Source organism: Pezoporus wallicus, unplaced genomic scaffold (genome assembly GCF_028554395.1).
Source record: "Pezoporus wallicus isolate ANWC-B61680 ecotype Strahan unplaced genomic scaffold, APGP_CSIRO_Pwel_v1 contig_3710, whole genome shotgun sequence".
Lineage (NCBI taxonomy): Eukaryota > Metazoa > Chordata > Aves > Psittaciformes > Psittacidae > Pezoporus > Pezoporus wallicus.
The window spans coordinates 2,890,556-2,911,469 of NW_026640315.1; the positions used below are offsets into that span (position 1 = coordinate 2,890,556).

General features: G+C 39.2%; 1 protein-coding gene across 13 annotated transcripts; it reads left to right on the forward strand.

The window, feature by feature from the left end:
- The first annotated feature begins 260 nt into the window (after window positions 1–260).
- On the forward strand, window positions 261–16,411 carry ZNF207 (zinc finger protein 207). Of its 13 annotated transcripts, XR_008973377.1 has the most exons (14): window positions 261–445; window positions 1,950–2,076; window positions 2,525–2,663; window positions 3,257–3,427; window positions 3,744–3,819; window positions 4,311–4,358; window positions 6,406–6,506; window positions 7,574–7,734; window positions 8,551–8,643; window positions 9,813–10,055; window positions 10,753–10,915; window positions 11,094–11,277; window positions 11,499–11,578; window positions 15,666–16,411. XR_008973377.1 is itself a non-coding variant. In XM_057418467.1 (13 exons), exons 1-12 carry the CDS (start codon window positions 405–407, stop codon window positions 11,252–11,254), a joined length of 1,524 nt encoding a protein of 507 aa, XP_057274450.1. In that variant the 5' UTR covers window positions 261–404; the 3' UTR covers window positions 11,255–11,277; window positions 11,499–11,843. The 13 variants fall into 13 exon arrangements, 12 of the variants coding, with proteins under 12 accessions (XP_057274450.1, XP_057274449.1, XP_057274451.1 ...); XM_057418467.1 differs by lacking the exon at window positions 15,666–16,411 and having other exon boundaries at window positions 11,499–11,843; XM_057418466.1 differs by lacking the exon at window positions 15,666–16,411 and having other exon boundaries at window positions 11,094–11,843.
- Window positions 16,412–20,914: the final 4,503 nt, after the last annotated feature.

The following is a 20,914-nucleotide window of genomic DNA, read 5'->3' on the forward strand; positions in this document are numbered from 1 at the left end:
CCAGCTATGTGGGCACACGTAAGCGCCACCAAAACACCGTGTAACCCGGCCACGTTAGGAGGCAGCGGCTCCTAGCCCGCCTGATTCCGCAGGGAAAAGGCAGTTTCTCCTCCACATTAACCACAACCTCCTCAGCGCCACCCCTGCGATAAAATGGCGGCGGGCGCCACCGCGAGACGCCATGGGGCGACCCGAGAGGAGGAGGAGGGAGCGCGTCAGCGGGCAGCCCGCCTTCAGCGCGGCGGTGCAGGCTGGGAGCTCGGGGGCGGTAGCGCCAGGAGGGAGCGTGGCGGCCATTTTGTGCCTGCCTCGCTCGTTTCTGTGAGGGGTTGTTGCGGGCGTTGCGGCTCCGGAGGGAAAAGTTCGGCTGTTTTCTTTCCGTGTAGGTGAGGGGCGCTGCCGCCATGGGCCGTAAGAAGAAGAAGCAGCTGAAGCCTTGGTGCTGGTATCCTTCGCTGTGGGACGAGGCGGGTGTGGGGAGCGGAGCGGGGTGGGGGAACGGCCTGGCCCGGTCGGGTCTCTGTGCCGACTTTTCCCGTTCTTCCCCCGGCTCCTTACTGTCGGATTAGAGCGCTTGCTTTCTCGCTACCCCTGTTACGGTTTGATTCTGTGCTTGGTCTTGGTTCATTTCCGAGCTCTTCAGCGCGGGGATGGAGCTTGGCCCTTGTCCTTCCCCTGCTCCCCACCCCGCGGCCTAGTCCGCCCGCTCCCGCCTCCGTTGCTTGAGGCCTCGGCCCCGGCCTCATGTCCGACCTATGAAGCCAGGGCAGGCCGCAGCCGCCCGGGCCTCTGACCTTGGCTCTCCTGTGGCCAGGTCTCTCGGGGTTGCTGGGGTCGGGGGGGAAATGGAGAACCGTCTTTTTTCACTGTGGGAAGGATCTTAACGGAAGAAAACTGCTTCTCGTAAACACCCGAAGTGGGGCGGATGTGGTTGTAAGAGACTTGTAAAAACTCCTTTTTTGGGGGGTGGAGGGGTTTTATATTTGTAATTGTTGCATCAGAGTCATGTATAATTTCTCGGTATCTAGAAATACTGGTGTATTTTCATTCGATCGCTCCTTTGCAATCTCCTTTTTGTTGTGGGGGCTGGGGTGGTGGTGGTGCTTCTGCCCAGTCTAAAATTGTTTAATAAAGGAATTTCTAAGCTTTGAGATCTTTTACCAGTTTATGTTGGAAGGCATTTCTGTTTCCATTTTAGATATTAACATATTTAAGGTTTTGGTGGAGGTGATGAACATGTTGTGTAAACGAGGAGCAGCCAGTAAATAACAAATGTGTATTTGTCTTGTGTAGTAAGATACGTGTGAAGTGTTTGCTGAAATATTAATGCTGACCTGCAGAAATTGCATTTTGACTCTTCTGTCGCATAGGTGTCCACATAGTCCTTTGCTTAAAATATTTCTGTTTAAAACCAGAATTCTTTAATGTCTGCAGCGAATTATGCAGCATCACAAGAACTGATAGTCGGATAGCTGGAGAAGGAAGGGAATTTTACTGAAAACCTTTGTTCTCTTTTACAACCATTGGCTATTGATGCTTGTTATTAAATAGGCATTTCTAAGTATTTAGTGTCCCTTTTGTAGATTTCAAGTCTATTTCTCCTTTAGTGCTTCAGCAATTTTATTTTAATCTATAGGTATGTAGAGAAGGAATGAGTCCACTTAGAAATAGCTCGGACTTGAAAAGCATGTTGTCAAATAGATTATGGAATCAAATGATGATTCTGATTACGTGCACAGGTCTTACCAGTTTTGCACCAATCTGAAGAGGGAAATATTCAACGGTATGTCTGGTTACAGACATCCATGAAATATTTGTCATGCTTTGAATTCTCAGAGATGCTTCCTGGGGTGGAGTTTATTTTTTTTAATTTAATCTTAGTGATGCTAATTAGTGTTAGATAGAGGGTCACTTTCAGGATTAAATGTTTCCTTAACAGTCTTCAATAGGTATTGTAACAGGGATTTTGATGATGAAAAAATCCTTATACAGCATCAAAAAGCAAAGCACTTTAAATGCCATATATGTCATAAGAAACTGTATACAGGACCTGGATTAGCTATCCACTGCATGCAGGTAAGAAGTTTTAGACTTACATGAGCTTTTCTTAACAGTATCTAGAATTGGAATTAAGAGTGGACTTATAAAGGTGGGGGTTTGGAGCTTCCAGTCTTAGAAATTGATGAGAAAAAGACAGCAATGGTGTGTCTCCAGAGCAGGAGTCCTGCTGTGTCAGCAGTCATGAAGTGTGCAGTAGAGGTTTCTGCTGTCATTTTGGGGGTGTAGGAGTGAAGGAATTGTATTGGTGACAAGTTTATATAAACTAGTTCAGAAGACAAGTTTATATAAACTAGTTCTAGAAACTAATAATTAACAGTGATGAGGAAGTACATGCTAATAACATGGTTGGCCAGAGGGAGCCTTCCCATGAAGGATCTTCCTGTTTGTCTTGAAGCTGGCTGATGAGCATGTGCAATTTATTTGAATAGTGGTCAGGAGGACATTTTTTTCTTTGTTTCTTTAGGTACATAAGGAAACAATAGATGCTGTTCCAAATGCGATTCCTGGAAGAACAGACATTGAACTGGAAATCTATGGTATGGAGGGCATTCCAGAAAAAGATATGGAGGAACGGAGGAGGTTACTTGAACAGAAAACTCAGGGTAATGTACAGTCTAGCTAGCTACCTCGTATTTCCTAGTCTGTTTCTTACTGATACTAAGCTTAGCTGTGTTACACAGGTCTCACCTCTCAGAAGAGTAAGGGTTGGATTTAGTGCATTCTCTGACACATTTGCCAGTCATATAGAAAGTTGAGAGATGTTTTTCCTCTCCTGTTCAGAAGTAGCTGCATTTTGCAGCTCTGACAATTACCTAATGAATATGGAGGTGGTGATTTTATTTTTGAAGGGCAGGGTGCTACAAGCCTGATGATGCTCAAATACTTATACTTATTTGCTGTTTAAGTGTACCTTTCTTTGAACTGCTTTGGTTTATTCTGGACAGCATGAATGAAGGTCCCCAGGTATGTTGAGGGTCATTATGGTGTGAGTCATTTCCCTTCCCTTTATTGTTTGAACATATAGGTAGGCTTACATAATTTTTCTTCTTTGTAATTCAATGGATTTTTGAACATGCTCATAAGATTTGAATTTTACTGTTTTGTTCCAACTAGAATAACCCAGAGAAAATGAATTTCATAGAATATAATTTGCCTTCAGTTTGACCATTATTTGACTGTCATTTGTATTCTTCAGCAGAGAGCCAGAAAAAGAAACAACAGGATGACTCTGATGAATATGAAGATGATGAATCTGCAGCTTCAACTTCATTTCAACCCCAGCAAGTTCAGCCCCAGCAGGGATACATTCCCCCAATGGCACAACCAGGTTTGCCTCCTGTGCCAGGTGCACCAGGGATGCCTCCAGGTGAGATGTCTTAGCTAATCACTGAAAAGCTGAGTAGAAACACTTGCTGCTTGTGTGCTGGAAGGATAATCTGCCCATTTTAACACATGTTCTTTGGAGACTGCTAAGAAAACTCTTGCAGGACTGAGAAAAAGGAATCTAAATCAGATTTGCAGATAATATTTTATATTGCATTGTTTGTAAGCAATGCTATTCCAGGAAACTCTCAGTCTTGTAGAGCTTCCTATAAAGCATTTATCCCATCTAAGTTTCTTAAGTGATATTTGTTACTGACTAGGTATTGCTGGAGTTGTTCAAAATGTGTTTTTCTTTTTAGGTATACCACCATTAATGGCAGGTGTTCCACCTATGATGCCTGGAATGCCTCCAGTTATGCCTGGAATGCCACCTGGGTGAGTAGCAAGAAAGACTTAATATTACAATTACATGTTCAAACTGTGCTTTTTAAACTGAGAAAAAAAAAAAGATAATTAGAGAAATGCACGTAGGAATCTCTGTGCACTGTAACCTTAAGATAACCAAAGAAGTGGATGGCTGTAAACCAACATTAAAAATATGGCCAAACTCTGAGTTTGTGTGTAAAGTATGTTGCCTTTCTCCTAACTTTATTGGGTGGTAGTATAATCATGTATGGTCTTGGTGTGTTGGTTTAGAGCCTTCTGTGAAACACTGTTCTTTTGTGTGTTGCACGTATGTTGTAAATCTGGTTGCCAGTCATCAACCTAACAGGATAAGGATACTGGATGGTTTATATTTTTCTTGTATTTTGGGCAAAAGTAAGATGTTGTGTTTTTTATGCTTGTTTGGGGTTGACACCATCCCCTGTCACAATGTGTTTGGAAAATCACAGTTAGATTTTTGATTTTGTCATAAATTTTCGCAGATTACATCAACAGAGAAAATACATGCAGTCATTTTGTGGTGGAAACATGTAAGCATCTCATTAATGTAATTCTAGGTACATTCGTTATGCCATTTTATGTCATGTTTTTGATAAGCTTGAAATTGTCTTACTGAAAACCTCTGAATATTGCCTAAGAATTGGGGGAAAATGGTTGGGTTTTGCTGTTATGTACTATGTGAAGTTTTTATGCTCTATCTAAATGAATACTGCAAATCTCTGAGAAACATATTCTACAAAATATTAGCAGAATACACTCTTAAGGGCTTGCAACCTCTCTTGAGTTCCATGTGCTTAATCCTTTATGCTGTAGGGCATACTGCAGGAACTTTGTTTCTAAGTTTGAAAGCTCACTGAGATGAAAGGTTATTCTCTCCTGAGACATAAATGTTGTTTTAAGAGTCATTGAATTAAAATACCATGACATAGTTGACCATCATGTGAATGCTTATCATGACTGTAGCTTTTCTGCGTAGAAACAACAGAATCATCTCAGTCTTGCTGGTGCCTTGGCCTCCTTAATCTCTTCATTAACGTTCAGGTGAATGTAATGTCATCTAGGAAAAGACACACATTAACTTGCCAGAAATTCTGTGACACTCGAGTTCTAGCACTACTCCTGCAGATTCTCAGTGCTCTTTCTGGTGGCAGCAGGCAGTGAGCATCCATTGCTTTTGCGGGAATCTAACAGTTGTCAAAGTGGGTGGCAAGACTGACTACTTTCTCCAGCCATTGACCTAATAAAGCGGTGATGGTGCTGTGTTACCAATCATTACTGCTTTTTTTTGCATTGGGGGTTCCTTTGTAGCGGTGGAAGATGAGACTAAAAGTAGAGCCTGGGCACCAGTTTGCTTTGCAGAATTAATGCTCACCTGTTACAGCAATCTTTTCAATTTTGAAACAGCAGTGGTGAAGGTGGCTTGACTTCATCAGACAAACTGCTTCTCAGTGGGATTTTGGTCTGCACTTGGCTGCTTCTATTGCTAATTTAAGCATTACGTTATTTCTTTCCCTAATCCAGCCTTGGAAATTTTCATCAAACTTAAGCTACACGTTGTGTATTTCTTGTAGAGGAATTGTACATAATCATCTATAACTTGTCAGTTTAAAAGCGTAGTGTTTTAGACACAGTTTTAGACACTGTCGCAGCCCTGCGCAGAAGAAATTAGCTTATAGTAAGGGTTGTATGTATGGGGAACATCTATTAATTTATAGTGTGGCTTAGTACATAAGATAAAAGGAGTCTTCTAGATGCTACCTTTGTTAGGAAATACAGACCAGTTTTTTTTCCTCCAGGTATCAGTAAAAACCCCCAGACCTAAAAACCAAAATTGGAGGTGGGGGGTGTGTCCTGGGTTCAGCAGTAGCAGTCATGTTTTTCCTTTGTGGTAGAGGCAGGAAAAACCCCAAAACCGAAGGAAAACTCAAACCTGTTTTTAATATGAAAGAAAAATATGCCATAATAAGGACTTGTTAAACAAGTCCACTTTTCTGTCATTAGTATAGGGAATATTTACTGTAATTGAAACTCAGACTTTCTTACGCTGTGCTCTCTGCTCTCCTTTTATCAGTATTTTGTGTATAGTTTTACACATTTGGGTTGTCTGCTGTTCACTAGAGGAATGAGAATATGTTTACATAGAATGAGGGTGCTATATCCACAAATAGACTTGCAGTGTCAGGAGGGAGCAATAGCAGATGTACAGCGATTTTAATGTGGTTGGAGTTAGCTGCTCTTTCAGTGTTTCTGAGTGTACTGAGATCAGGTTCTTGGAACACTGATAAAACCAATAGTCTGAAACGGATGTCAAGAGGGACATATTCTGGAAATAGAATACTAAAAGCTTGAGAAATGAAGTTGCAGTAAGTTCAGGTGCTTGGGAGATTTTCAGTATTTATGGTCATTCTTGAAGAAAAACATTTTAACTGTGGAATGAGCTGGTTTTGAATCTCTTCTGTTGAGAGGTTCTTGAAATGATTTATCTACCATAAATTTTCTATCTAATACAGGTATATGCCAGTTTTCTTAACAGTTTATCATTAGTGTTCATACCAGTGCTTATTTTCTGTTCAATAGGATGATGCCGATGGGTGGAATGATGCCTCCTGGGCCAGGAATACCACCTCTTATGCCTGGTATGCCACCAGGTAGGTCGGGGCTGTCAAACTCGTACTATGGTGAGAGCTAAATTGTATTTCTTTCTTTTCACTGAGATTTAGGATTTATATAAAGAATATACAGACTTACGCTATTACCTTGGTGTGAATTGATTGCCACAGAAGCCACTCTTGTGCACAGATGAAGGGCTTGGTTTATAGGTTTTGATTAAAAAATTGTGTTTATTGCCACTGTGAAGATAAAAAGCAGAATATATTTTTCTTACTGCACTTTCTTGTGGCTTTTGTGTTGCCTGCTCTCCATCCTTTTAATATGGCTGCAGCTGGAAAATTGTAATGATTGAAAATGTTGTGGGAAATGAGAAATAATGTTGGTAATACACTCAAGTCCTGAACCTCCTGTGTGAAGGAACTAACTGGAATTTGGCCTTTTGCCATAGCTAGAAGAGATGTTAGTTGAGCTTGTATAGCTCTTAAGCAGCCTTAAGTTCTCAGTGTTCCTTCCACCTGACCAGCAGCTATGCTGTGGTGGCTTGAGATTTGCCGATTCACCTGTATTTCTCACTAGTTACAGCCTAGTAATCCCGCACAGTAACGTGATGGAAATGATGTGAGCTGTTAATTTACAATCTTTGAACCTCTCGTAGGGCTCTGTGCATACAAAGTGCATGTATTGTGATCGTAGTTATCTACAAAAGTAGCCTTGTGTCACTGTTGCACTGTGACTCAACAGCAAAGCTGATGTGTGTTTCAATGATGGTTGTGATACTGTTCATAATGGCTGCATCTGCTGCATTTTGTGGCAGTCTTATCCCTGCACTTGGCAGCATAGGCATGGTATGTTGTCAGCAGCAACTGCATTAATTGCATTGATTTAACCTTCTTTGCGTAAACATCACTGAAGCTCTAGTTGAAAACAAAACTTCGGTATTGTCTGAAGTGTTTGAGGTTACTGCCTATGAATGGATGTCAGTAGGTGACTGCTGGCATTACCCTTTGTCATGTTTTATTTTGCTGTTGCCTTAAAAATACATTTTCTTTGGGTAGACTTTGTTCTAAAAAGTACTGTGAAAAGAATTCTCTAAATCTCCTTCAGCCTGATGTTTCCAATTCTTTGTTGTTTGTAGGTATGCCACCGCCTGTTGGTCCTCGTCCTGGGATGCCTCCAATGACACAAGCGCAGCCTGTTACAGCACCAGGAATACTTAACAGGCCTCCAGCTCCTGCTGCATCTGCACCTGCTCCCCAGCCTCCAGTTACTAAACCACTCTTCCCAAGTGCAGGGCAGGTAAGGTACCTCACAGCCTGGAATCTGTTATTATAGTCTTCAAATTGCCACTGTGTCAACAGTGTCTCTCCTTTATTATTTAGGAGGCCCAAGAAATGACTGGTTAAGTCTCTTGCTTGTCTTGATTCAAAGTTTAATTCAGTGTAGTGCTTGAATAAATTTTAAAAGATTCTTTTGTTTGTCTTACAACAGCCATGAAACCAAACAGAAGTTCTGTAAGCACGTGGGGAAGAAAGGAGTAGGCAAAACACTTCTTTCTTTAATCCCTTTAGTTTGTCATTTATAAGGGTGTTTTGGGTGGGCAAAGGGTTGTGTTAGTCAGCTACTGGAACCTGGTTACATAGAACTTTACCTAAAATTTCCCAAGTATAAATCTTGACATGACTTGTTCTCTCCTGTTCTTTTCATAATGGGCTGTCTACCCATAGATGGACTAATATATTTTGTAGCTTTGTTAAATTGATTAAACATTGCCTGAATTAGGAGTTTTTTTACTTTAAAAGGTTTAGGAGTAAGTTAGGGTAGCAAAAATTCATTTAAATGTTTTGGGGAGGGAAGTGGGGAGTAGCTTGTGACCTCTACGCTTTGATTGCACTTGTTGTGTATAAGTCCTGAAGTTTTTACTTGCTTTCAAGTGTGTTGCAGAAGCCTTCATAGTGTGCTGTTTGCGTTTTGGACTTCTGCAGGGAAAATACTTATTTGCAAACCCACAATCCTTTTGTAAGAAAAGACTTAGCATAAGATATCCTTTCATCTGGATACTTTCCACCCATTTGTTTGGAGACTTTTCACTATTTCCTTTCTTTTATGCTACAGATGGGGACACCTGTCACAAGCTCAAGTGCAGCTTCCTCCAATTCAGAAAGTCTGTCAGCATCTTCTAACGCTCTGTTTCCTAGCACAGCACAAGTACGCAGGAAGTCACAGTTAAAAACAAATTGCTTTGCAACTTAACCCTTTGGACCGTTCTGTAAAATCTAAAATTGACTAAACATCTTCAGATAATCTCTTGGTATATTCCTGATTATGTTTAGCTGGTAAAACTGCAGAGTCCTGGATTGAGAGTTACATCTTAATAAGCAATGTCAAAGTGCCCAATTTTTCTTAGAATGAAAGAATGAAATGTTACATCCTGGTTCTAAAGGGTTAAAAAAGCATGAAAGCAGTTAAATGCATTTTAGTGGGCAGTGATTAGCTTGATGCATGGTGAAGGCTTTTTTAGTGTATGTTGTTTATGGTACATCATAATGTAGGGAATTCTGTAATTTGAGTTATGTGCATAAAGTTGACATACTTTGATTGGAAAGGTCAGATAATTGTGACTGGAAACGAAAGCATTCTCTCATAACTAAAGCTTGCTTTGGAGATTGCTGTGTCTCCACAGAAAGCTTGGTAAAGCACACTTGTCTAAGTTTTATTGAGGAAAAAGTAGGAAAGGTGAAATGTTGGAATCTGTAGTGAACCTCATACCTGTCTTCAGCAGATCATTCATTCCCAAGTGAGATTAAAGATCTGTAGAGAGACGTAGTAAGTTTGTGACCATACTGCAGAGTTTTTATAGAGAGAACGCTTAAAAACCCTGACATAATAGAGCTTTCTTAAATATTTAATTCGAACATTTCTTAAATACCTAATTTTAATGAATACTAACACTTTGAGCTGTACTGTACACTAATGGTTGCTCAAGTATGCTCATTTAGTGAGAGAACAATGAATTTATCCTTAGAGCCTCTTAATAGAACAGTGATTCAGGAAAGATTTAGGCATTTACAGAAATTGGTATTTGAGGTAAAAAATTTGATAGTGGGGGGGGTCTTTTTGTTATTGTTTCTTTTTTTCTAGTTGTGGGTTTTGACCTGCAAGTCTTAGACTTTCCAGTGTGTATTTATGTATATGTGTATATACTGGGTTTTATTTTGTCATGTTTTCAGTTGCACTAGTATGCAATCAAGCTGAACTTTACTTTTGTCGAACTTGTTATAATTACATATCTCACTGGAAGTTTTCAGAGGTCTAACAGACATCGCTTCAGTTCTTTTGTGCTTTGAGAAATAAATACTGATCTCTCTGTTTCACAGGCTGCAGCAGCTGTTCCAGGTCCAGTTGGTACTGATTTCAAACCTTTGAATTCTACACCTGCAACAACAACAGAACCCCCAAAACCTACATTCCCTGCTTACACACAGTCTACAGCCTCAACCACTAGCACGACAAACAGTACTGCAGCTAAACCAGCTACATCGATAACAAGTAAGCCTGCTACCCTCACAACCACCAGTGCAACCAGTAAGTTGATCCATCCAGATGAGGATATATCACTGGTAAGTTAAAATGTTTTCATTGTCTTACTGGAACATGCTATTTATGCCGATATGGCTGGTTAATACGTTTTCTTCTGTAGTCTGTGTTATATGTATTTTATTAATGGTGAGAGTACAAGCTGTGCAGAATTAATGTCATAGAACCATGTACTGAGAAAACGTCTTCAGCTGCAAGGTGCTCACTGGCATATTGCAGTGATCTTGCTGTTGATCTAGACAAGAAATTACTCAACCCATAATATAGTACCGACTTTTTCCTCTTGTGACTTAAGTGTGAAGTTAAATAGATACAGGTAATGAGTGTAGGACAGAAGACTTAATAGTTGAGGTGGTTCGGTGCTATTACAGCAGTTAGAAATATGGAATTTATGGATTAAACAAATGAACCTTAGTTTCTGTTTATATATCTTTAGATTTGTTTGGCTTTTTTGTCTCAGCTTGTAGGGAAAAGGCTTTCTTCAGCTGAGGAAGGAAGAGAACTTGTGTGCGAAATGCTAGATTGGCTGGTAATAATACAGTAACTTGGAAGGAAGGGAGAAAAATCCAGATGTTACTGTGTAGTGTTCTAGTAGCAGTCTTTGAACTCCTAGTTGAAATAGTTTACTGCTGGTAATCTACTTTGTTACACTTTTATTTACTTTGCTTTTGGGGAGTTTTAGGCTTGCAGTCTGTTACAGTTGTCTGTTCCTGGTTTTAGGAAGAGAGAAGGGCACAGTTGCCCAAGTATCAGCGCAATCTTCCTCGACCGGGACAGGCTTCTTTGGGTAATCCCCAAGTTGGACCAATTGGAGGTATGATGCCACCACAGCCAGGAATTCCTCCACAACAACAAGGAATGAGACCTCCCATGCCACCTCATGGTAATCATAAGTTTCCCAGCTTTGTTTTCTTGTAAAGATTTGTCTATGCTAGAAACTCTTCTAAAACTTACGGTGACATCTGCTGTCAGGGGGAGGTGGGTGAAGCTTTTCACAAAATGCAGCTTCTGCCCCTTATTTAATTAAAATCTTCTTTGCATCTTAAATGTTCTGTCTGTAGGTCAGTATGGTGCTCATCATCAGGGCATGCCAGGATATCTTCCTGGAGCGATGCCTCCATATGGTCAGGGACCTCCGATGGTGCCCCCTTACCAGAGTGGACCTCCTCGACCTCCAATGGGAATGAGACCTCCTGTAATGTCGCAGGGTGGCCGCTACTGATGCTACTACACACGCTCTAATAGGTTTGGAGATTAAACCTTTTCTCATCTTGTGCTGTTAATATAGCCGAGCTTCCGTCAATTAAGGCTTCATTGTGACTTTAAAAAATAAGTATCTTCCCACATGCAAGGAGCTATTGGACATTCTTATTTTACATGGGAAAAAAATTATTTGGAATAATAACAGGAACTTTTCCTGATGTTGCAATTTATACTGTATGGCTTCTTTTTCATGTTTCATCTAGGTTTTTAGAAGTGAAGTATAGTAAATATGGTTCGTTAAATTGTGAAGGCGCTGGAATTACATGAACATACCACCTTAAAGGCAAGTTCTGTAACATTATGTTGCTATTTGTGAAATGATGCCTTCACAGCACTTCAAGTGCTGTTGGACTTCATGTCCCCAACATAGTTTGGTGAGGGCTGTAACTGTTCCCAACTACTTGTACATTTAAGTCTGAACTTGTAACAATATTTAATGTATTTAGAGTTCCTCCTGTTTCAGGGTTTAAGTAAACTGACCCACTAAGGTCGTGTGACTTTTCTGTATTGTTACAAACTTCATTGTAATAAAAGAAGAGAAAAATTTATATGCCTTTTTATTCATGACCAGCTGTGGACAACTGCCTGAAAGGTTTGTACAGATGCATGCCATGGTAGCTGTTGGTGTAGTGAACGCAGTTATTGGTGCTGTTTTAGTAAAATCTGAATTCCTTGTTCTAAAATTAAGTCACTCCTTAGCTGCACTTCTTAGTAGACAAAGACCTGTACACTTATTAACTGACTCCTCAAAAATGAGGCTGCAGGAGGCACATCTTAAGTCTTGGTTGTAACTTCTCTTAATGCATATGGTTGTTCATTTGTGCTTTCTTGTCCTTAATAAATTCTAAATGATTTCTAGTCCTGGCACTTACTTGTAGGATGTAGAAGTGATTGCTCTAAGATGCATCCTCGTGCCAGGTGTGTCTTGTTAGTTTACTCTTCAGCTGACTCTTTTTAATGTGCAAACAGAAATGAGTTTCAGGAGCCTTTTAGATGAAGGTTTCTAGAAGCTTAGGTGCATGTCGCATGGGTGAGTGACTTCCAATTTCTGTATTGAAGTTGACCTGCAAAAGAGAAAGAGTAGCTTGACATTCCCAGTGTATAAAAGACAGAGGGACAAGAGTAATGTGTTATATGGTATATTTTTACTTCATATGTTCAGAATTTCAGCTCTCAACAGTCTGAAAGATAAACCATCAGTTGCATACTGTGATCAGATGATGCCCGAGTTTCTTGAGCCATTTAATAGAAGTGTCAGACCTTTTAATCAGTACTAAGGACAGTTACTGGAGAGGTCTTCCCCTCTGTAAGAGTAGAGTGATAAGTTACTGTCATGGTTGTAATTCTCTGAATGTGTAACATCATTATGTTAGTATGTTGTATTTCTGATGAGAATGAAAATATAGAGCCAGACTTTTTGGAGGGAAAGCAAGAGGCTCCCTGGTCTCTTCACAGCAGGCGGCAAAAAAGGAGTGGTGAATTTTTCATTTGCAGGTCAACTTTAAATACATGTTCCAGCCTCAAGCCTTATCTGTACACTTTAATTTATGGGGATATCTCTTCTAGGGTAGGTTAGGAAGATTATCAGTTTTTTTGTGTCAGTTAATGTTTCATGGATGCTTTGTAGATGGAGTTTTTACTTAATTATAATACAGAGCATTATGGCTCTTTTTCTTGCAAGTCTTGGGGGGTTTTAGCTGCACTGAAGTACCTCATGTGTCTTAAATCTGTACTGTCCCTTAATAATCCAGAAATACAGTGCAGCTAAAATGGTACATTATAATAGTACATCTCGGTTTCAAATCTGGGGTCATGGAATGGCTCATGAAAGCACTAGAGCGTTTACTACAGTCCCATTGCAGCTGAATAGCCTTAGTTTAATTATTAAGAATTCTGAAGTGCTCTTTCTGAAGTGTTTAGCAGTTTTAAGACCATAACTCCAAGCCTCTATTGAGAAGCAGTTCTCTCTGATCACTGGTGTCTGCTGATCACCTGTCAGATGTGCAGCATTTGTCTTGCGAATATGCTGAGTGAGCCTTGATGTCAGATCTTTCATTAGCTTTTCATCTTGCTTTATACAGAAGTCTAACAGATAAACCTGTTTTGCTTAAGCAGTGCTTTTATACTCTAGTTTTCTTCTATTTTTCTAATAAGGACAGTTACAAAACACTGGAGAGATTTTTACAATGTCTTGCATTCATCCTTTTTGTAACAGTACACATTAAATTAATAGATTATAAATTGATCTGAACTTCTGCTTTTAAACCTGTGGAACTTGATTTTTCTGAAGATCGCATTGCTGCTGTAAGGCTGTTTTCTCCTCCTGCCCCTAGTAAAGTAAATACCTTCTCTTGGTGTCTTTCCTTAACTTTCTGTATGTTGTTTTCAGACCCCTACTTTTCCTGGGATAAATACTTTAAAACCTTACTGCATGTACTGTTAACTCAGCATATTCTGCAAGTTGTATTAAGAATTCCTGTCTTTTAAATAGTGAATGTCTTATTGTTCCAATAATAGCACCATTTTGTGGCCAGTAATACTACATAGACTTAGAGCTTGGATACGTTTTAAGATTGAACTTTCCTTTGTAGTAATGTTATGATAATTCCTCAACCAAGTACTGCCACATATTATTTATATGGGACTCTAATAAATCTTTAACAAGCAGGTGGAGGATTTCTCCATGCTTTTTCGTGTGGATATGTACTTTCCTGCTCCTGTCATTCCTGTGCTGTAAGAGCTGTAATGTGGCTATCTTTAGTTACTCTTGTGTCTCTTTTTTGAGCTCTTCTGTAAGCAGGCAGGTATTTCAGTGCATATGTTGTCTGTTGGTGTCTGCCTTCATTTCTTTGGATACTGCTTCTTAATCTTCAGAGAGTTGGATTTATGGTGCATTTTCCCCAAAAGGGGAAAGCTAATTGGAATGTTGTAATTGCTTGCATAAAAACTAAGGCTTGATTTATAGTACAAAGTTTAATCAACATGATTGGGCCAGCAAAATCCCTGATGTAATGCAGCCATGCAAACAGGTTTTTTGCTTTAGTTAATCTCTCCATGGAAAGAAATTGCAGGAGTCTTTCTGATTACAGAAAAGCATCTGTCATATCTGGTGCAGGACCCTGTTGATACAATTCATAGGGAAAACGTCTATTTTTCAGTTGTTGCCAAAATTTGCCATGGCAGATATTACATTAGAGTTAAAACTTGCAAGTGGGCTTTGATCGAGCCTTAAATTGGAATGTAATGCAAACATTGACTACAAAAAAACAGGCTGGAAGGAAATGTTCAGGTGGGAAAATATTTAGCAAAATACTTTGAGTTTATGGCATCCAGGACTTGTTTAAAAGCTTCTAAATTATTTTAAGCATGGTCTTTCAATATCATTATGAGAAGTTGATCTCGCATCTGAGTTTTAGAGCAAAAGGGGTGATACTGGCATGAAGGAATCTTGGGAAAGCCCAGGCTTCAGAAGTCTTGATAAGACTGTCCTGTGCTTCCTGTGGAATATCTTCCTGCCTTTGGCAAAGTTTGCTTTAAACAAAATCTGTAAGATTTAGCTGGCTGGTATAGACTAAAAAGGACTTCTTATTCTTCTACAGAGGAGATTTTTAGGTGCTGATAATAAATTTGAGGCTGGGATATATGTTATAATTTCAGTGGATAATTACTCCTCGCTCTGTGCATGCATGAGAGAATATACACAAGCTTCTAGAAACATTTAGCTGCATCTGCCCTCTGTGGTTTCTTCAATTATTTTAGCATACGGAGCTCTTGAACAGTACTTACATAGAACCATATAACTTATTTTCTTAAAACTTGGATAAAATTGAAAAGAATGTATAACCTGCAGTTACTTGATAGGAATCAAAGAATTCTGCAAACAAGGTTACTTCAGTTTTATAAAGAGCAAGAAGGGCATTATGACTCTTCAGTTAAATTGGGACTCTGATATACCAGTCCATGAGCTGGCGCTGCAATTTAAAGTGGTAATTAAAGACACTTAAATGTAATAGTAAATGTCTTAATAATTGTACTGGTCTAGCTTCTACATAAGTACTAAGGTGAGGGTGAACATTTCCAGTGGCTGGTGGGATCTTTAACTCTACTTTTTGTGGACTAGTACAGTAAATACTGTCAGTTACGGGAAAAGTGCCCCAAGACAACTGACTTCAGTTCCATTGATCAAGATACAAAGCAAACTAGTCCAATTCAGGTATAGCTAGAGGCTGTAAATTGGGGCCTACCAAAATAGGTGCTATAGCAATCATTTTGTTAGCTTGATCACTGGAATTCTGTTGACTTTGAATGCATGTCTTTCACTTAATTGGGTCATGTTTTTTCTAAAATTTAAATTTTTCTTCTTCCTATAGCCCTGCCATAGGACAGGCTGAGGCAGAGTCTCAGTGTTGCCCTGTTCAGTCTGAGGCAAGTGGGATTTATTTTATTCATTCTGGGGGCTTTCACAGCTTTATGGCTGTTGGATATTTATGTCCCCAAACTTGCAGCAAGTTTGGTGAAGGCCCCTAAATTTATTTTAATTTAGGTTTTTTTATTCTCTTTTGGTAGATGGGCTCTATATTAATATTTATCTTTTTATTATCATTGTGTTTTTAAGAGTCTTAGGGGGAGGGAACATGTTTTAAGATGTTTGGGTACCTTTTCTCTTTCCGGAGCACGGTTCCTTCGCAGCTGCTCAGGTAGTCCTTCAGCCACACTGCCCCCTCCCCCTCTTCCCCTGCATTGCATTTGTGCGGTATTTGGTTTTGGGTTTGGTGATGTGACTTTGTGTAGTCTCTGAACTAGTGTCATGTAAATAGCAATTACTAATGTTTCCTCTTTTGAGGAGACGTATCTGTCAAAGTACTTAAAATACTTAGGTTTTAGCTAGTAAGTGACATTTATAGTCACAAAGTTGTGTAGTCTAAATTACAGAATACAGTTTCTCTGGAGGAGGTTTAATACTGCTGCATGTGCGAGCTGCACCAGAACAAATATTAATGTAGAGCCCTGTGAAGAAGTAAGAGATTCAAGCTGGTAAAGAAGAATAGAAAAATGAGAAATGGTGCAGATTTAGTTCATCAGTTGCAGGAAAAATCTCTTCCTTAGTCTCTCAAACACACAACATGTCTCAACATTTTGTCTATTGCAACAATACAGAAAGTTGTGCTTTTTTGAAACCTTGTGAAATTTTATTGCATGTTCAAAATTTGCTTCCATATATGCTTATGTGAACTTCCTTCTTTCTCACAGTGACTAGCAAAACCTTTTACCCTTTGCTGAGAAAAATGAGCTTTAGTGTTGTTGCTCATTCATTCAGATGTATTAGCTTTGAATGCTTGAAGTTGCTTAAAGACAGCTTCAGAAGAGCAAGTTCTGTCCATAGAGGTCATGCAGCCTGTCAGCAGTGAAATAGGAAACTAACAAATTTGGGGTCTGGTTTTGTGACTTTGTATTTTTTTTTTTTTACGTATTTTAAAAATGTGTAGTGTTTTTTGATGAGGATAGACTGCTAAGTAACAACCCCAGTGTGAATTTCCAGTAACTTTAATTAAAAGACAGAGTTGAGATTCACAGTTACAAGAGTGAACTTCACATTCCTGTTTGTGCTCTGCCCTTTGCATTTTTCCTGTAGAAGCCCCCCCAAATAGTCCAGTCTGACTGGAAAACTGGCATGTCCTCTGTTAATGGTTTCAAAATGATTACTGAGTGTGGTGTTGCTTTTCTAATTCTTGTTGTGGTGCTACCCTTGATCACAGTGAAGATGAGAACACCATGTGAAAATACACTACTGCAGCTAGTATTTGTTTCATGTATTTAGTCTGTGGGAGCATCTGGCTTAGTGCTTTTCTCCCTAGAATGTCTAATGAAACTAACAAAAAAAGCTGTATGGCTTGTACTTCTTGCTTTAACTATCTGAATCTCTTGGAAACTCAAACACAGGCAAATCTCAGATCTCTGATACTGAACTTTGTTACCAGTTTCCATTTAAGACTGGTGCAGCATTAGGTAGTTTTTATCTGGCTTCTCATAAATCAGCTTGCTGTCAAACACAGAAAGCTGAAATTCAGATGCATATTGTGTACAGTAGAGTACCCTACTTGGATCCACACTTGGGTTATATTTTATAAATTGACACCCTGGTGACAGCTAAAAGTTTCCAGTTCAGAGACAAGGATCTGTTTTTGTCGATGATATCTAGGTTTGATAAACTCATGGAAGAAGTGTCTCCAGATGCAGTTCCTGTTTTCACTGTGTTTAAGCTCTGTGTACTAATACTTAGGAGCAAATGACCCAATTATTTGTCTTTTGGCATGATTTGTGAGCAAAACAGCATTACTCCACACAACATTGCTGTGGATATTTTTTTCTTGAAGATGCTTATAGAAAATTCCAAGACAAATTTCATGCTCCCTACTTAGGAAAGATGCATTTGACATTAAGACAACTCCACAGTGTGCCATTGTACGAATTACAGGGGTTTTGACTCTTCGAGTTTTCCTGCTGCACTGCAAGTACCATTTGTTATTTCTGGTGGGTACTTCACACATGCTTCACTTCCATCCTTTGCATTGCTCTCCTTTCTTACGAGTCTCTAAAGGATTGGACAGGACCAGGTTTTGGTCTTGTTCCCTCTTTGGGAGTTGGTAGCTTGAGCAGATTACATTCATGTTACTCTGATCTGTTACCACACACTAATGGTTGTCCCTAAATTTGTAGCAAGTCGATGTGAATTTTTTTATTTTATTTTCTTTTTGTTTTGTCCTTCAAGAGCCATGTGCAATTAAGTGCTGAAGTCTTTCTATTCACAAGAATGGCATATTGGCTCTGTGCTCTTTGCTGGGGGTATCTCCTCAGCTATTAGACCAGCTGGCCTGACATCTTGAAAACAATTTGTGGAATCCTCATCCAGTGCACATGGTTCACATTTTGCTCTTTTTGTTAAGTTCTGTTAGTGATATTTTCCTCCCTGCCTCCTTGTGTGGATCTGAGGGGGATAGTTGACCAAAAAAAATTGACACTGTAAAAGAGATCTCTTTATTTTGAAGGCCAGTGGTGTGTTTTTACTGACCTGTCAGTATTGCAGCTCTCAGGATAGCAGCAGTCTGTGTATCATGAAGTCATACATCTCACTGGTTGTGGAATTTCTTTTCTATTGATGACTGTGTTTTAGTGACTTTTATAGGTACTAATGGAAGTTGGTCTTGGAGCTTGGGGTGGGGTTAAAGCTTAAGTAGAGGTATATGACCTTTTATGTTTGTTTTTTTTAAGGGCAGGAATTACTGATACTCTGCTAAATTGAGTGAATTTGCACCCACTGTTTTTAACGAGAGAAGCAAAGGGGACATGTGGCAAATAAAGTGTGTAACACATGAGATTTTGGCTTGTTTTAGAATTGTGTGATGAGTTCATAATGTGTTCTGTGCCTTGCCTAATGAAGATTGTAGCCCTTAGATTGTAGCCTGAGGAATAGGCTACTTCCAGAATAATGTTTTAAAAAGTCTGTACATTTGGAGTCAAAATAATCAGACAAGTGAAATGATGGTAGTGACCAGGTTCTGTAAAATGTAGCTATTGGTGACTACCATATTTTCCTGTAATGGTGGGGGTAGGTAAATATTAGTTCAACAGAAGCTTTGAGGCAGCCTTCCAAGGGATCAAGATAGAGTTGAAGTGATTCTACAGTGTAATGTGTATAAGATTCTTTTTTGAAGTTTTAGGAGAACCTTTGTGAGAGTTTTCTTACACGCTGTGAACAGCAGCTTTATGCAGCCTCTTGACTGTCAGAGTGCAGTCTCATTAAGGCTCTAGTAGAAGAAACTACAGTTTGAAGCTTGTACCCCAGGATCCAGGATGTTGTCCTTAGTCATTTTTTCATAGCATTCTGATGAGTCAGTCCATGGCATGAACTGGCTGTGAGGGTTGGTGTTTACTCATCTGTCGGCTGTTGTGAATGGTGAGGTGCTTGCACCTTTTGAGCAAGTTCACAGTAACTTTACTGATTCTTACTTCTGACACCTCAAGTCTTAGTTCTTTTGTCTAAACCTTAACTGTGTTCTCAAGTGCTATTCAGAAAGGGGCTGTGTGGAGAATTGCAGCTTCTGCTGCCCTTAGTAGCCAATGTGTATAAATGGTTGTTGCCGACAGCACTTTGAATTATCAGAAATTAATCCCGTACAGCCAAAGGTAGCTGATTAGCTGTCTTCCATTTTAGGAAATTACATAATCCTTTGAGATAAAGATGTCATGCAGAGCTTTTTACTTTTTTTTTTTTCTTTGAATTAATTGCATATATGTTACTTGCACTGAATTCTTCAGCTTCTTTCCCCTAAATTTTAGTGGAAGAAAATACATTTTGCTCTTTCATTTGTAAAGTCTAGAATAAGAAAACACACTTTGAGACTGTTTAATGAAGGAACCTGGCAATGTAAGTATTGTGATTTCTTTTGTTTGTGGTAGGCAACAGGATTACCTTGTTAAACTTATGGCAGCAAATTAAGGGCAAATTGAAAGTAGTTTTATGGTTGCCTTTACTTCATATGCTTTTCTTAAGCAACAAATTGTGGTAATTGAAGTTTGGCAGCTTTTTAAATGAAAAACTAAATTCTGGGTGAAACTTCTTGGTTTAATACAATTTGTGTTTCTGTTAACTAGCAGCAGAATTTCAGCATTTGCTACTTACTGGTAGAGAAGAAAAATTCCACAGCACTGCCAGTACAGGTTAGTTTAATCTGTAAGTACCTGATGTTCCTATTTGAAATAATTTGTTCAAATGATACCACTTAAATACATGAGGGGAATTTTGGTCTCTGCAATGTGAATGTATCTGTTATCTACCACTGTTCCCAGTAGTGAGTGAACAGCTAGATTATTTTTTTTTTTTAATATCTGCAGTGGTTTTAACTACACTTGTTGGTAACATCTGCAACCACGTAGAAGGAAAACTTAATACAGGAACTTAACAGATAGCCATTGGTGTTACTGAAAAGCATGAAGATCTAAAGTTGAAGTTACTTCTTCAGTAACATGCGTATTAAAAAAAGAGGCTGTTTTACCAGTGAACCAGTTATAGGATACTGTATTTGATGTGTTGGGGAATAAGCATTTGTGTTGGTAAGAATCCATAGCAGTAATTTTTGTTTTCTTTAGTCATTGTTAATACTGTCTCCTAACAACAGGTTTTACTTTGTTAGGCTGGTAAGCCAGGATCTGCTTGTTCTCTGCTTTTATTGTTTTGTTTTCTGTTAGCCCATTTCAGCACTTCAGAGGCTTCTTGCAAATGTGGTTTTGCCCAGCTGTTTTATCTTACTCCAGAGTTACTGCTCTGCCTCTTTTGTTTTTCTTCTGCCCTATTCCAGATTCCTGGAAATTTTGGCTTTTTTTTTCAATTTTTGTTTATTTTATGGAGTATTTTACGCCTTAGAAAATAGGAGAGATCATTTGTGATTGGCTAAAAGATGCAGCCTTCTCCAGAATAGCTGCACGTTTTTAGTTAAGCTTTGTGTACCTCATACTTACATATCAGCACAGGAGATGAAAACTTGCTGTGCTGTAGTACATAGTATATTTTCACAGATGGATGTAATAATTCACTTCTCAAGGGCATGTTACCACATGGTGA